Genomic DNA, 14,377 nt, shown 5'->3' with positions numbered 1-14,377 from the left:
GCGTCCATGATATGCTGACTTCCATCTTGCCGGCTAGCCCACTCTACATAAATGCCGATATACCCGAGCATATAGTATTGTGCAAACCCAGATCCACCCGGCAATGGTTTACCCATGAACTTACCTGTGGAGAATTCGCCACTGGACCGTACGATCAATGGCTACCATTGTCGAGAGCTATGGTGTAATTCGCATGTGTAGACCTATGGCTCGGATCTGCCGAGAGGCTCGGACTATTGCCTGTACCTGCTGATAGGGCTCGGATAACAGAAGCTTAGAGATGGTTATTCTACGAAACAACCACATAGCTATGAATCGTTTGCTACACTACCAAGACTAGGATTTTCAACAGAAGAGGAGAACACACCACAATAAAGTAATAGCTCTATCAAGAATCCTAAAATTATCTATTACATAAAGAATGTACCTCAATCCAATGAAAACCATGTAGCCCAAAAACTCACCGCAGAAACTGAAAAGCTATACGTGACACATGTATCATGTGTGGACCCCAAAAGCTCAGACCACCAGCTCCAAATTAGCCCGGGGCCCCATATCAACCTCACATACGTAGTAGGGTCCTCCTTGTCTAGCCCAATCAAGACCCAGCTAAAGATGTCAAAAACAGCCGCCAGTTTCTGCCCAGCCGTGGAATATCCGATAGCGTCGGCAATTCCGACCCCGGTAATGCCTTCACGATCGTCTGATTGGATGCTGGATTGCTCGTATTTGAGCTTCATTTGCCCCCTTGCGCTGACTTGACTGTTATGTGCAAATCAATTTGAAATTTCTAGTGAGCAACGTATCTCAATGTTCGACTACATTTATCGTCTTTTAACTAGGTTATCGGGAGGAAAGCCGCGCAAGGAGGAAACAACTATGGTAAGTTCATCGCGTCGTCCGGTTAGACAAGGGGGGGAAAGGCTAACTTAATGGAAAGGTCCCAGAAGACGCCCACCTTCACATTATCATAGTCGGCGCAGGCCTCAGTGGCCTCGCGACAGCTATATCCTGTGCTACATCCGGCCATACAGTCGAAGTTATTGAGCAAGCAAAGGAACTCGCCGAGGTATATACACATAACCATATACGCCACGCGGCCCCCCCCCCAGATCCACTTCCATAATCTCCCCGATATAGAAGCTCCAAAAGCTAATGATGATACCCAGGTCGGCGCAGGTCTCCAAATAACCCCCAACGCCTCCCGTCTCTTCAACCACTGGCGCCTCCCATCATCCCTCTGGAAATCCGCCGCCGAACCAACAGCCCTAACTGTCCATAAATACACCGGCCAAATCCTCGCTCACGAAAACCAGTTCCACAACAACATCCGCTCAAAATACCAAGCCCCCTTCATCGACCTCCACCGCGTCGACCTTCAACAAGCGCTCTTCGCCCGCGCGCAAGACCTCGGCGTGAAATTCCACCTCAACGAGCGGGTCGATCGCCTCGATTTCGACTCCACCACTGTCCATACACTCTCCGGGAAGACTTACAGTGGCGATCTCATCGTCGCGGCGGACGGGCTGTGGTCGAAATGTCGGGAGTGTTTCGAGGGTAGGAAGGACGATCCTCTACCGACGGGTGATTTGGCGTATCGCATTGTGCTCAGGGCGGAGGATATCACGGATCCGAAACTGAGGGCGTGGGTTGAGAACCCGGAGTGTCATTTCTGGATTGGGCCCGGGGCGCATGCGGTGGCTTATTCGTTGCGTGGAGGAAACATGTTTAATATTGTACTTCTTGTGCCGGATAATTTGCCCCCCGGAGTATCGAGGCAGGAGGGGAGTGTGGAGGAGATGAAGGCGCTCTTTGAGGGATGGGATCCTGTGTATGTTTCTTCCATCTCTTGGGAAAGAGAATTGGCTGACATGGTCCATCTAGGTTGAACCAGTTCCTCAGTTATGTCGACACGGTCGATAAGTGGAAGCTGATGCATCGTATGTCCCTTCTTCCATCGTGCTTTTCCCCCTGTCATTGGGTGTTTGCTAATTATTTGATACAGATGGCGAGATGGAATCCTGGATTAACGACAAATCCAATCTCGTCTTTATGTACGCTCCTTTCCCCGCACCTCTTTATTTAACCTATCTATCTCAGCAATTCTAACTAATAGCCCCAGCGGCGACTCCTGCCACCCAATGCTCCCCTACCTAGCCCAAGGTGCAAACTCCTCCCTCGAGGACGGTGCTGTCCTCGGCGGCCTCCTAGGCCACATGAAGAGTAAATCACAACTTCCAGAGATTCTCCGCTTGTACGAGAGTTTGAGGAAGTCAAGAGGAGAAGCGATTGTTAAGGAGACGTTTAAACAGGTAAGATCTATGTCTCTCTGGCTCTATCTTCTCCTTTATGATCTTTATTTGGTTCACGGAAAATAATACTAATGGACCCCTATAGAGAAACGATTTCCACATGTACAACGGACCCGAGCAGGAAAAGAGAGATGAGATTTTCTTGTCGCAGTTGGAGAAAGAAATTAAGGGGACGTTTCCTAGTCGATGGTGAATTACTTTTCCCTTTTCCCTTTTCCCTTTTCTGAGTGTTTTGTGGTCACTGGCCGGGTGCTGACGGGTATGTGTGTAGGACGTGTCCTGAGGTGCAGCCCTGGTTGTATGGGTACGATGCGCTGCAGGAGGTGGAGAAGGCTGTTGGGCGGAATCCGGAGTTATTTTTGAAGAAGAAGGCGAATCTTTAGATCTATTTTCTTTTCATTATTTGAGATGTGCGTATGTATGGTCAATACCATGTGCTAGATTTATAGGGATTTTGACATTGTGAGATTGGGTCGTAGATAAATGGATGGGCGATTTGGGGTGACGTATGTACAAGAACAAAATATTTAGCTACGAATAACATTATTTTACAATCAATTGTCTAACATAGGCAGTCCCCCTATATCATCGAAGAGCCGCGCGATTCCTTCAAATGAACAATCCGGAAATCCAAAGCCGTGAGCCCATTCCTGTCACGTTGCCGTTAGGTTCCGAAAGCATTGAATAGTGAAATGAAAGTCACATACCGGTATGTCAAATGTACCCTGACTAGGAGTCTCCGCTGCATATGCTGGAACACTTCCCTCAATGTTTGCCATACTTGATTGGGCGTCCGACAAGCTAAATTCCCTGAGATAGCGCTTGATAAGATCAACGGACTTTCGTGCCACGATGGATTCATCCATTGCTTCCAAGATTTCCAGCGCCCTCTCCACGGATCGTCGCCATGGGATAGTTTCAGGGCACATGCCAAGCTTAATCATGGGGAGTAGCAGTGTTGATGTGGCGAACATCACGTATGTTGTGTTATACCACCTATCAGATAAGATTAGAGTGGAAGGAAACCTGAGAATAATATGGTAGAACATACCAGCACCGAAAGAACGTGTGGACTCGGTAGATATCGTAGATGACTTCAATTGTTTTCATCGCAGCATCGAGACACTTCCCGATAGCCTGTTCCAGCTCGATCGGTGGGTGTCTTAATTTGCGTGTAAAGTGACTCAGGAATGGACGAAACAGGAGCATCTTGACGTTATAATAGCCTATCTGGATTAGTCGTTATTTTCGAATTTTTCACGGTGGATGACTTACGAATGCCCAAGACTAACCGTTGCCGGCGAGCCCACTTTGGGTCTCGCAGTGCACCGCCAGATGCTCGTTGTCTCAGGACATCCGGCTTAATTCTCTCTGGGAGTCTCAACATCCATCTATCCAACTCAGCCTCGATTTGCAGCGCAACCTGCAATTTATCCTGCAAAGTGATGCGTGAATGATAGATTTGCACAGACACCTTTCGAATCATTTGTGCAAAATCAACCATCCATGGTATGATTGCGTATTCGGAATCGTCTCTTTCTGGCAGAGCTCGATTGTGGTATTCATCCATTCCTAGAGTGTCGGGACGACCAACAGAAAAGCTCATCTCACTGTTTCATGAGTATACATCACAGAAATTTACAACTTCAGAACCAACTCACATTTCGAGAGAGAATAGGCCCCTGTAGATCATTAGCACTGGCGATACCGAATAATTCCAGGTGTACCTACCACCAAGTCTTCGAGATCCAGCCCGCCCGTTGCTCTGTGGAGTTACGCACTTCCCTGTTGAAACCAGCAGCTAGACAGGTGCGTATAGCAAGGCCCAAATACATATAAGCCACTACCAGACATTAGCAACACGATATTACCGCAAGAATAGGATGACTGACAGTTCGGGTTGAGCTCGTTTTGGCAAATTTTAGCCTATCCACCGTTAGCCAAATTATGTGTGTGTGTGTGTGTGTGTGTGTGTGAGAATAGATAGAAGCCATGCATACCATGAGGTACAAGCACTGGACTGTGTCCAGATTATTCGAAAACTGCAAATGGTTCAGATAGACTTGAGCTTCGCCGAACAACTTCCGGCTCCACTCGAAACGCGTTAACCCTCCCAGTCGCTCCTCATCCCAAACACGAACCAATGCACCAAATGAGAGAATGCTCAGATACAACGCGACAAAACTTGGTTCTGGTTGTTTAGTTCGGTTGAACCACAGATCATGGGCTCGCAGGCAGAAGTCCTCTTTGTCAATTAGAGGATGGATAAAGTGGATGTTCTCGAAATATCCGTTCATAAATGCATGAGCCTGTTCAAAGTAGTAGTTATGTTCATGAAGTGCTGCGGGTTGCGCTGGACCAGTCGTGTATGAGGGCGAGAAGCTTGAATTATGTAGTGTCGAGACTATAGAATACTCCGGCACACCACTGAGACTATGTCGCTCTTGAGTTCGTCTGGGCTCGTGTCTCTTTTGAAGATGACCTATTAATGCAGTTGACGATGTGCTACCGTGGAACTCGATACCATTGGTATGGTGATTAAGCTCGCTGATTTCATCCTCCACGGAGTCCCCAGCCTCATCATGGTTGTCGTAGGACAGTGGTATCTCTTCTCTTGGAGTCGAGCCATGCCGAGGCATAGAACACGGGGTCGCATCTATTATGGAATGGGGCACCTGTCTGGTTTCAGGGGCTGTCGCTTCTCTCTGAGACTGAGGAGAGCGCTGCGAAGCAATTTCAGATTCAGCCACCCGGAGCTTTGCAGAAAGCTCGTCTACTTTCTTCTCTAGATCGGAAACATAGCTAATAAACTCCATCAGAGACGTTACCACAGCACACCAGGAAGTATAACTCACCTGGCTGAGCGGTCATTTTCACGCTGTCGGTAATTCCCTTGATATACGCAATTGATGCCGCTTTCTGTGCAGGTTAGATCTATTCACTGAGAGGAGGCTAGATGGATGACTTACTCTTACAGTGCGAGCAAGGGTATGATTCATCGCATTTATATTTCTTTAGTCTGCACCTGTCGCAGGCTTGAGCAGCACGCGGCCGCTTCGTCCTTGGTGGACCAGAATCATCCACTGTGGTACGAATTGATGACGATCGCTGCGTCTGGCGTTGCATCATCCATTTATAATCATATCCGTTACATCAAGATATGTTGTACGTTATATATGTGTGTATGTATGGGGTGATGATGCTGGAATGTGCATCTGGGTAGACACAGCGTACAGAGAGTATGCGACGCGACAAAAAAATGATCGGAATTGCCGAACACCGACTCAACTGCCGACCTGCCTAGCCGTCACATGACAGCCCCGCGGGGCACCCCGCGGGGAAGTTAAACAACTATTTTGGCCTAACTTTTTCATTTGTTTCAGTAATTTATATTGAACTCGTGGTATTAACTAGCGAAAGGAGGCATGGGCGGTGACAGTAACTATTACAAGGTGATTTCCACATTGAGCTCTTTTGCAACAGATCCGACCTGGGTCGAATCCCATTCCAACTCGGTATCAGGCAGAGTAACGCCTTCAAATGGCTTCCCCAGCCGATGCACCAGGCTCTCAATACCATTGCCATCTGTGAAAGACCAGACACGCACGTACCTGCTGTTGAAAGCAAGGGTAAATGTCTGACCTGCTGGAATGACCACCGTCTCGCCTTCACGGAAGACGGCATCCGGTAAGCCCTTTAGACGGACGACCAAGGTTCCCTCTTGAATACACAAGCAGTGATCCACGTCGTGGAACGTCATATCCTTTGATAGTAGTGAAGGGCCATACTCGTTGGATGATTCAATGCTTGAAATTGCGCACACCCCGTTACTCTGGGTCGTTGTGATGAATGGCCGAGACATAACACCCCCCAACATCCACCTTGGGCCGGTGTTAGCACGTAGGTAAAACGGCTCCGAGGAGTCCGGGAGACGTTCATCATCTTTTGTCCAGTCTCCTACATCTGGGGGTTGGTAGTTTGGTTGGAAAACAACATCAAACTTTTCCTTCGCAGCCATAACCTTGGGTATCAACAGGGACTTTAAATCACGGTCGTCACTCTCGGGAACAAGTAGCCCTTCGTAGGGTTCAGAGACATGTCGGAAGAAATCAACCCAGTCACCGGGAGTGATCAGGCCGTAGATTTCTGTATGTGGACCTAACATTTCGGGATTATGAACGACTGTCTAGCGATGTGTCAGATCTCGCTTCTCTTTCTATGCAAAAAATGCGGAAGTGAAGTACCGGCGGCACATATGCAAAGTCACCTGGGCCCATGATGCGGCATTTATCTCCATTCCATAACTTCAGATAGCCTTTCGTAACTAAAAATACGTCGTGGGCGTGGTTGTGGTAATGGAATCCCGGTGCATCGGACAGCACTGCGCCACTTTGGAAAACGGCCATTAAACCATTTGTCTGCTTTGAAGATGCCAGAATGCGAAATACTCCCTTACTGCCAGGAATTGTGATACGCTCCCCCTCCAATTGAGGGATCGCGTAGGGAACCCTCGACGGAGGGGGGAGTTTCGTCCACGAGATAACCATAATAAGATGAGATGAAAGTTCTGGAATCAATTGCAGAGTGTTTAGAAATCTAAGGCTTCCCGTCGCGAAAAAGGGGGGTTCATATTGATCGACCTGATGGACATGTAGATCATTTGAGGGGATTCGTCATAATTAGTCCACCCGCATGTTCCCCGAACTCGGAGAAGCCGCGAATCAAACGACCGGAATATCCGATGCTGGCGGGTGTTAATGAAAGCTTTCGATATTTCGTAAGTTGTCATGTTCTACTCCACTTTCTCCTTTGCCGTATGTACGTATTCAAAGCCTAAAATGAGCGGTAGTGCATCGATAGGAATTTGAAATGAAGTCGGGAAGCCAGACATAACGCAACCTTATATTCTTATGGTCATCAATTTTTCTCAATCTGCCAGGATTGGGAGATAGGAGCATACATGAACGTTGTAAGTCAACATACGCAAAAAGAAGAGAGAAGACAAGGAGGGAAAGGAAAAGGAATGGGATAATAACGAAGGGGACACATATACACTGAATATGTGGAAGTTAAGATGTTGCCTCCATGACCGGCATTTCCCTAATGCTCCTGTTCACCTGCAACAACCAACAGTAGGCAGAAAGCAAGGATTGATCCCTCGGTCCCAAGCCAGAATATGAGCAGCGCCAGGCTGCAGTACACTATCCACTCTTCCAGTTTCATAATGAATATTGCCAACTCCCAACTGTCTCAACCTTATCTCTGGTGCCCGCTATTTTGCGAAGACATAGATCTAGAGGAGCTTCTGCTCAGCGACGTGGGAGAATTGGGCTGGGACGATTCGGGGGTGGAATGATGCAGCGATGATACTGCACTTCGTACTGTCCCTGCCGCTGCCTCAGGGTTACAGTGCGCACAGACGAATGTGTTAAAGCCCAGCCCCTGGCAGCCACTGCAATCCATAACTCTGGGGAGTCTTAAGCTAACATCAGAAGGTTGGGTACAATGAGGGGAGCAAACCTTCGAGGATTCCCTGCACAACTTCTGCATGTCAGGGCTATTCGTCCTCCACCTGTACAGGATATGTGTTCTGGATCAAGGTGGATTGTTGAACGTGCCTGGTGGGCCATGTTTAAACAAAATGATGGTGGAACCCTCAGCGAAGAAGCAATACATAGACAGTCAGAGTGAACAAGTTGTTTGGACGATTTGGCGGGAGAATCCATACTTAAATACTCTTTTCAATCGCTTCTTCCGACAGAGGGGTATATTTTGCATCCAGGTTGTCGGCATACCATTTCATAAAAAGCCAAGGCCAAAGGCAGAAACGGGAAGGCAGAAGGATGATGCCAGCGGTGAAGCCAGGCTGCTCCTTGCACGGAGCGATTACTATTTGTCCTCTATATTGGAACCGTGGCACTATGCCAGGGAGATTGTCCTACCAAGTTTCTTCGAGTCAATGGACGCTGGTGGAATCCGTATTGGCAATGTCGAATCATTGTCCAACGTCCTCTTGTCGGAGGATACTCTGAATGGATCAGCAGGACATCTATCCCAGTGATTGAGGATGTTGCTTTTCGGTAAAGTCGGTATTCTACCCATATCAATGACACGAATACGGGCAATGCGGCATGGTCCAGGGTCGTCAGATGCATAACCAGCTTAAAATGCAGTAGGTAAGCTAAGGTTGACTGCACCCAACAGATATTTTGAGCCATGCCGGACTGTGGGAACTTCGAGGCATCCTTGACCCATTAAGCCGGGTCAGAACCATAGTTGTTATTCCGAACATTATCAACCGGACCGAGGGTGTGCCTGCGAGATGCGCCTAGGGCGGGTCGGGATAAATGCGGCACATCGAACATGATATTGAAATTATCAATCATCAAATAGCAAAAAGAAAAGAACGACGACAGGCACTTGTCAGTGCCGAGGATAATAGAAGGTGGGGTGTATATGACGGGCATTAAAACTAGAGGCATGGCAGCCACAAAGTGTTGTGTTACTCAACTTACAAAGTGGTTGAGTAGATACATACGGACGTACATACATACATACTGACCGCTTCTAATCAGCCGGTATGTCGCTTTTAAAGTGTCCAGGCCACTGCTACCCAGGACTTGTGCAGGAAGGCATGCATCCTTGGAATCATCCTCGGTATTGGAATGTCTAATCAGCAACCGGAAACTCTAGACGGGGTGGTAACGCTGGACAAACGGTCAACATGTGTTGGCACAAACGGATGGCATTCGTAGTGGATATGATCAGCCGTCCCTACTCAACGTTCGCAGGATTTGATCATGCGCAAGCTTGAACAATTGTTGGTAGACCATCCAGTTAGTAATATGGCAAGGCCCTTAGAGTAGAACTGCATATCTCTGTCTCCTTGATGAGGAATCGGAAATTCATTCGATCACCAACAAGTGGTATGTTTGGCTACTGCTAATGCAGAACCACGCAATGCAGTCGCGCCCCATTCCCAGTCGTGCTGTGACAGAAAGGTCAACAACGGCTGGGGCTGCAATATCGGAGGAAGTGCTACCTCCGATTGGACTAGAGGCCGAGATCTGAGAACGAGAAAGACAGAAAAAGAAAAGAGTACAGGAGTAGTATCGTAAGAATCCTGTTCAATCGAATCCTGTGCGGGAAACAGTCACAACATCGGGTAATGGAACGGAAAATATGAACTGCTCCGAAGCTAGAGTACAACACCAACATACGTTAACGCCATGATGGTTTCCTCGGCGCCGAGATTTCCGCGCTCTATCTAGATATGAATGCCTCATCTGCACGCTGCCGCCTAGCATAGAAGCCGGAAAGACTTGATGTGGTGCTCTACAACGGTTCAGTGATTCGGTGTGGACTTGTACGCTCGGCGAGAAAGGATCCTTATTCAAACCAATCAGGCTCATGAAGCCTACTAGTACCGGGATGGCCTGTGGTCGTTTATTGGTCACATGTAAAAGGGTGTTCCTGGGAATATGATGAAACAAGGCCATCGAGGAGGCTGTCCTCGGATTACCTGTACGATGCAGAGTGATAAGACTTCGTCACCTTGCAGTCGTCTGCGTGGGGCTTTACCCTCTTGAAGACGGGATTTGGCTGCTATTTGAAATTCAAGATCCGGTCCTTGCAGGGGGAAAAAAAATAAAAGAAAAGACAAAGAAAAGAACAGAACATATGGAAACAATCAAAAGTTGCCTAGTGTTTCTGAGCTCGGACACTAGAAACGGGGTCGGCTGCTGAATTTATTGCGTTCGTTGGACAGCCAAACATGTGTGGCTTGGTGACGAGGAATGCCAAACAAAATCTGAAAAGGGTAAAATATTATGCGTATACGAGGCTAAATATATGCAAGTAGCCGGGCCTCCAAATCACGCGCGTATGCAATCTGGAACTGGCCCGAAGCGTGTACCATCCTGCGCTCTGTGTGTGTATTTCCGAGTCGCCTGCCACTTAAGCTGCGGCTGAATGGTATCCCGGAATACAGAGTACAAGTGACTAGTGAATAGTTAGTACAGTGGAACTGGAGTCGGTTGACTCGGGAAAGAACATTGTCACATCATCTTTGATTGTTCGAGCATGAACACTGGAAGGCACTTGTCACACCACGAAAGCGAAGCACGGCAAACACTCGCGACGCACACCGATCATTATATTTATCAGCTGATTCAACACGGGCCGAGCACTGTTGATCGAACACAATATCTTGCCGAAGACCGGAGAAAAAAGAAGGTTCGATGCTGGCACAGCCAGAAGGATTTTGGAACAACCGGGTTCCTGTAAGCACGTAATCAGCCTTTGACTACGCATCCCGGGTTACCTATGAGCAAAAGTAGGTCCAAAAAGGACCAACCCTGGAAGATGAAGGCTACTTCACCAACCGGCGCAGCTCGGCCAAAAGTACGGTGCGTCCAACGTTTGAAAGTAATAGATCTTATGCAAGGTACTGAACTCATTGCTATTATTGGCCTAAAGGAGAAACATGTCAAAATATCATATAGACGAATGCACCAGCCTGCAACTCTCCTGACCCTAACCCTGACCGATAATACCTAAGAGCAAAAGACAACATTCCCAATCATTAAACTCACGAACGAAAGAAACTCCTAGTTGAGTGATAGTGTATCATAATCGTAAAAGTCATACAATGGCCAAGAAGAGACCCAACTCGTATCAAAAGTAACCAGCTGGGTTTCTAAGCAAAGTAATCCGCAGGGAGCGAGGCAAGGATAGCAATAGTACCGACTGCACCAACAACTGCGCCCAGGGCAGCACTAGCAGCATGACTCTTGATATTCGCTGTTGTAGTGGTCTTCAACCGCTTCGACGGTCTTCCTTTGTCTGGAATAGAAAGGGAATGGCTATCGGACAATTGAGATGCGTGTGTGGCAGGTAATTCAGTGAGTTGTGATGGTATGTTTCCCAGTTCGGATACAGTGATTTGTGGCTGGGCATCAGGAAGACATGAATCAACCTCTTCCAGTGTAGGTTTCTCACCCACCGAGCAATCGCTCTCAGTACAGGGGTATGTATCATGAATAACAACGCTATCCTCATCCTGAGAATCTATCTCTGCATCCATTGCTTTCCTCTTGTGCCCCTGCCCAGGGATCCTTGACGACGACGGATCAACGTCATTATGGGATGATGAAAAGGCATCATACTCTGGTCCACATATTTTCTCTAGAAGTGATGAAGATTGCATGCCAACATTACTCAAGTCAGTGTCGTCACCCGCGTCCGTTCCACGGATCTCAATATCAGTAGAACGGTTCTGCATGTTTTCGTTACCAAGAGCAGGGGCGGTAGCGGTAGGGACAATAGTGTTATCTCGATGATTACTATCAACAAACTGGGACAGCGAGTTGACAAATGGACCATCTTTGTAAGGAGGGCGTGGGCTGCAGTGATCTGAAAAAGGGTAGGCAGGACCGTGAGCAGCCTGTGCTTGCCAAGGCTCCATTGCCTGTGTGAAAGCAGTGCAATGGAACCCGGCCAATGAGTGATCGAATAATTTTCTGCCCGGATGTAAAGGGAGGCCGGAGTTCGTGTCATCTCTGGCAGTGGCCGACCAAGGCGTACTCGGTTCATTAAGGCTCGGAGAGGTATTGTTAAAGAGAGGACCAACTCCGCAGCTGGCCGCGGTCTGACGGGTGAGATCCGGTATGCATGCCTCTGCTTTCTTGCCTTTCGAATAGAAATCCGTAGTCGAAGTATCATAATCGCCACAAGTCGTGTCTGCCTGTATACCCTGATTGATAGTCATGTATGGATCAGGGTTCAATCTCACGGAAAACCTATCTGGGTCAGATTCTTCGCCATCATATGCTGACTGTGACTCGGACATTGAGTCATCCATGGAATCAGCTTGGTCGTCCTCTTCACTCTCCCAATCACTAGGTTCAGCAACCGATTGTTCTTCAGAAACTAGGACTATTGTATTTTCGGGGTTATGAATGACATAGGAGGTTTTTTCTTGAACCTTGTTACTGGCCCCTTCTGCGATATCAACAGCTGAGGGTGGAGTCATTCTTGGGGTTGCAAGAGGCTGTTCGGCCTGTTCGCTGTCGACATCAATCGGACTTTGCTGTGATCCGATGAAGTCACCACCTTTAGGCGGGGAAGTAACTGGGGAGGATATCTCCATGACTGAGTTGTCATCCGAATCCGAGCCAAGATCCGAGTCTACTGACTCAGAGCTACTTTCAACAGCCGTCACTACTGGGGCTGGGATTGAATCATAAATCACTTCATTGTCATCATCGTCGTCCTCGTCAGGAACACAGAACGTATTAGTTGCCCGGTTCGGCTGGTGGTTGTTACTAATATCTAAGGCAACCTCGTCACTATATGCTGTGTTAGAGGATCCCAACATCAGTTGTACGCGCATAGCATACCCAGAATCTATCCACTGGTGTTCACAGCGAACTTTGAGTGGAGGGAAAGTCTCTTTGGAACAAGGTCAGGAAAGTCTCTGAACTCTACTTGAACAACAGACTCACCATGGCCACGGACAACTTCTGTTCCAAAAACCACCTCATCGCCGTTCCTAAGGATAGTGTCCTCCCCAACGCGTACCTTTTCGCCGTTCACCCAGGTGCCGTGCATAGAGTTGCCGTCACTGAGATAGAGAGTCTAATGCCAAAAAGTATTAGCACAATCCACATGATGGATACGAGAAAATAATGGGTCCTGTTAGAGACACTCCGCTAGCGTACCTTGTTGTTTAAACATACACGTAACGTTGCATGATTCCGTGACATCACGCGAGAGTCAAACAATCCATTGTGGTTGGTAGGGATGAGGTTCTTCCTCTCACGTTTCGAGGCGCGGCCAACCTCGATATGATCGGAGTCCGACGTGAAGGTCAAGGAACGATATGGAAGGACGTCCGATATGTTAAGCGGGTAAAGATTGACGATGGCTAGAAAGCAGAGTGGTATAAGCCAGTCAAGATTCACTAGCTATGGTTGACTAAAGTTGAAGGAAAATCCACATACCCTTTCTGCCAGGCATCTTGGCTTGATCAGCACAACTCCGTTCCAGGGAGATAAGGTATAGCCAAAGCCAGTATTAAGGAAGCCAAATATTCCCGACGCAATCTACAACGCGAGTCCTTAGTAGTTGGTACAACAAGTAGTGCGAAAACATCCACCAGCTATTTAAACGCTGTGGGGTGTCGGGGATGTTGCTGGTAGTAAAACAAGGCGTGCTCTGTGGATGGTGGAGATGGGAGGAGGGGCAAGAAAGGGGAAAGGAATGCGTACCTTATGCAATCAAGTCAGCCTGAGTGTAAGGGACGGTCACTGTCAGGCAGTGAAACACGACAACCACTGGCTTATGCTATCCTGCTACGTAGCAAGTGCACGCATCTGGAAAATGACTCAAGCAAAACTTCTCGTTGATAGGTAGAAAGCTGGAAACCTCAAATCTCGTAGATCAGGCAGTAGTTTGATGATATGATTGATGCTACTAGTACTATGTAGGTGGGTATGAGAGCGACACGAGGTGAAGAGGGGAGGAAGGAGCGCAGCTTCCGGGTCAGCCGACAGTAGTCCACAGAAGCGAGTCCAAATGTAAGACCGATATTCGCAACCGGAGTGACTCAACAGGAGGAAAGAAAATCCTAAGGGATGGATGAGTTGGTATCAAGATGGAGATTCCAATGATGACGCTAATACGCAGAGCACTGATAGGCGGAAGAGTGGGGTTTCCGCCCCGTCAGGTGGACACCCCATGACCATATCATGAGCTGTTTAGTTTTAGTTTTGTCCCTTGGGCTGGAACCAGTCCATATATCATAAAACCCCTGCCCCGAGTATTATTGGCCCACGCTTGCAGAAGCATCAGAGTCACTCTCAGAACCATGAATTAAATTCCAAGAATGCGGATCAAAACCTCCATCATAGATTCTTTAATCGCTTACTGATTTAGGCAGATACGGCAGGACTGTTTTGACACCCTTCCAACTCTTCCATTGGCTATGATACAAGATTTCTTCCCATCTTCCCTTAAACATGACGCCTCAGGCACCGAACTTGCCTTCGTTGCAATTTCCTGCT

The 14,377-nt window shown here is 47.9% G+C and overlaps 6 protein-coding genes across 6 annotated transcripts; 3 read left to right on the top strand and 3 right to left on the bottom strand.

Annotated features, from left to right (window-relative positions):
* The first annotated feature begins 4 nt into the window (after positions 1–4).
* Positions 5–251, top strand: BDV38DRAFT_259940 (uncharacterized protein). Its single transcript, XM_032055874.1, has one exon. The coding sequence runs from the start codon at positions 12–14 to the stop codon at positions 186–188; it is 177 nt and encodes a 58-aa protein (XP_031908995.1). The 5' UTR covers positions 5–11; the 3' UTR covers positions 189–251.
* Positions 252–718: 467 nt separating this feature from the next.
* BDV38DRAFT_259938 (putative monooxygenase) lies at positions 719–2,813 on the top strand. Its single transcript, XM_032055873.1, has 8 exons — positions 719–882; positions 941–1,069; positions 1,170–1,831; positions 1,885–1,940; positions 2,006–2,054; positions 2,123–2,312; positions 2,398–2,501; positions 2,584–2,813. The coding sequence occupies exons 1-8, from the start codon at positions 811–813 to the stop codon at positions 2,693–2,695; spliced, it is 1,374 nt and encodes a 457-aa protein (XP_031908994.1). The 5' UTR covers positions 719–810; the 3' UTR covers positions 2,696–2,813.
* An 18-nt stretch (positions 2,814–2,831) lies between these two features.
* BDV38DRAFT_259936 (Zn(II)2Cys6 transcription factor) lies at positions 2,832–5,670 on the bottom strand. The gene is made up of 9 exons (XM_032055872.1): positions 5,282–5,670; positions 5,168–5,231; positions 4,313–5,114; positions 4,205–4,238; positions 4,044–4,155; positions 3,974–3,994; positions 3,588–3,922; positions 3,364–3,538; positions 2,832–3,308 (listed from the first exon to the last, which is right to left on the bottom strand). The coding sequence occupies exons 1-9, from the start codon at positions 5,439–5,441 to the stop codon at positions 2,966–2,968; spliced, it is 2,046 nt and encodes a 681-aa protein (XP_031908993.1). The 5' UTR covers positions 5,442–5,670; the 3' UTR covers positions 2,832–2,965.
* Positions 5,671–5,757: 87 nt separating this feature from the next.
* Positions 5,758–6,859, bottom strand: BDV38DRAFT_287281 (cupin domain-containing protein; the record flags this gene model as incomplete). Its single annotated transcript, XM_032060822.1, has 2 exons — positions 5,758–6,498; positions 6,557–6,859. The coding sequence occupies 2 exons, from the start codon at positions 6,857–6,859 to the stop codon at positions 5,758–5,760; spliced, it is 1,044 nt and encodes a 347-aa protein (XP_031908992.1).
* Positions 6,860–7,480: 621 nt separating this feature from the next.
* Positions 7,481–8,469, top strand: BDV38DRAFT_197697 (uncharacterized protein). The gene has a single exon (XM_032052388.1). The coding sequence runs from the start codon at positions 7,861–7,863 to the stop codon at positions 8,371–8,373; it is 513 nt and encodes a 170-aa protein (XP_031908991.1). The 5' UTR covers positions 7,481–7,860; the 3' UTR covers positions 8,374–8,469.
* A 2,541-nt stretch (positions 8,470–11,010) lies between these two features.
* Positions 11,011–13,331, bottom strand: BDV38DRAFT_274732 (FHA domain protein; the record flags this gene model as incomplete). Its single annotated transcript, XM_032057891.1, has 5 exons — positions 11,011–12,661; positions 12,713–12,764; positions 12,818–12,950; positions 13,034–13,239; positions 13,316–13,331. 5 exons carry the CDS (start codon positions 13,329–13,331, stop codon positions 11,011–11,013), a joined length of 2,058 nt encoding a protein of 685 aa, XP_031908990.1.
* Between the last annotated feature and the right edge of the window lie 1,046 nt (positions 13,332–14,377).

This window comes from Aspergillus pseudotamarii (assembly GCF_009193445.1).
Source record: "Aspergillus pseudotamarii strain CBS 117625 unplaced genomic scaffold BDV38scaffold_74, whole genome shotgun sequence".
Taxonomy (NCBI): Eukaryota; Fungi; Ascomycota; class Eurotiomycetes; order Eurotiales; family Aspergillaceae; genus Aspergillus; species Aspergillus pseudotamarii.
This window is presented reverse-complemented; position numbering and strand designations above follow the sequence as displayed.

Excerpts from the sequence above, each read along its gene's own strand:
- BDV38DRAFT_259940 (XM_032055874.1), top strand. The coding sequence starts at position 12 with ATGCTGACTTCCATCTTGCCGGCTAGCCCACTCTACATAAATGCCGAT.
- BDV38DRAFT_197697 (XM_032052388.1), top strand. The coding sequence starts at position 7,861 with ATGTCAGGGCTATTCGTCCTCCACCTGTACAGGATATGTGTTCTGGAT.
- BDV38DRAFT_259938 (XM_032055873.1), top strand. The coding sequence starts at position 811 with ATGTTCGACTACATTTATCGTCTTTTAACTAGGTTATCGGGAGGAAAG. Across the intron at positions 2,055-2,122 it reads AAATCCAATCTCGTCTTTAT|CGGCGACTCCTGCCACCCAA; the intron begins GTACGCTCCTTT and ends TAATAGCCCCAG. Across the intron at positions 2,502-2,583 it reads GGGACGTTTCCTAGTCGATG|GACGTGTCCTGAGGTGCAGC; the intron begins GTGAATTACTTT and ends GTATGTGTGTAG.
- BDV38DRAFT_259936 (XM_032055872.1), bottom strand. The coding sequence starts at position 5,441 with ATGATGCAACGCCAGACGCAGCGATCGTCATCAATTCGTACCACAGTG. Across the intron at positions 4,156-4,204 it reads AAACGAGCTCAACCCGAACT|TGGCTTATATGTATTTGGGC; the intron begins GTCAGTCATCCT and ends AATGTCTGGTAG. Across the intron at positions 3,309-3,363 it reads CACACGTTCTTTCGGTGCTG|GTGGTATAACACAACATACG; the intron begins GTATGTTCTACC and ends CTTATCTGATAG.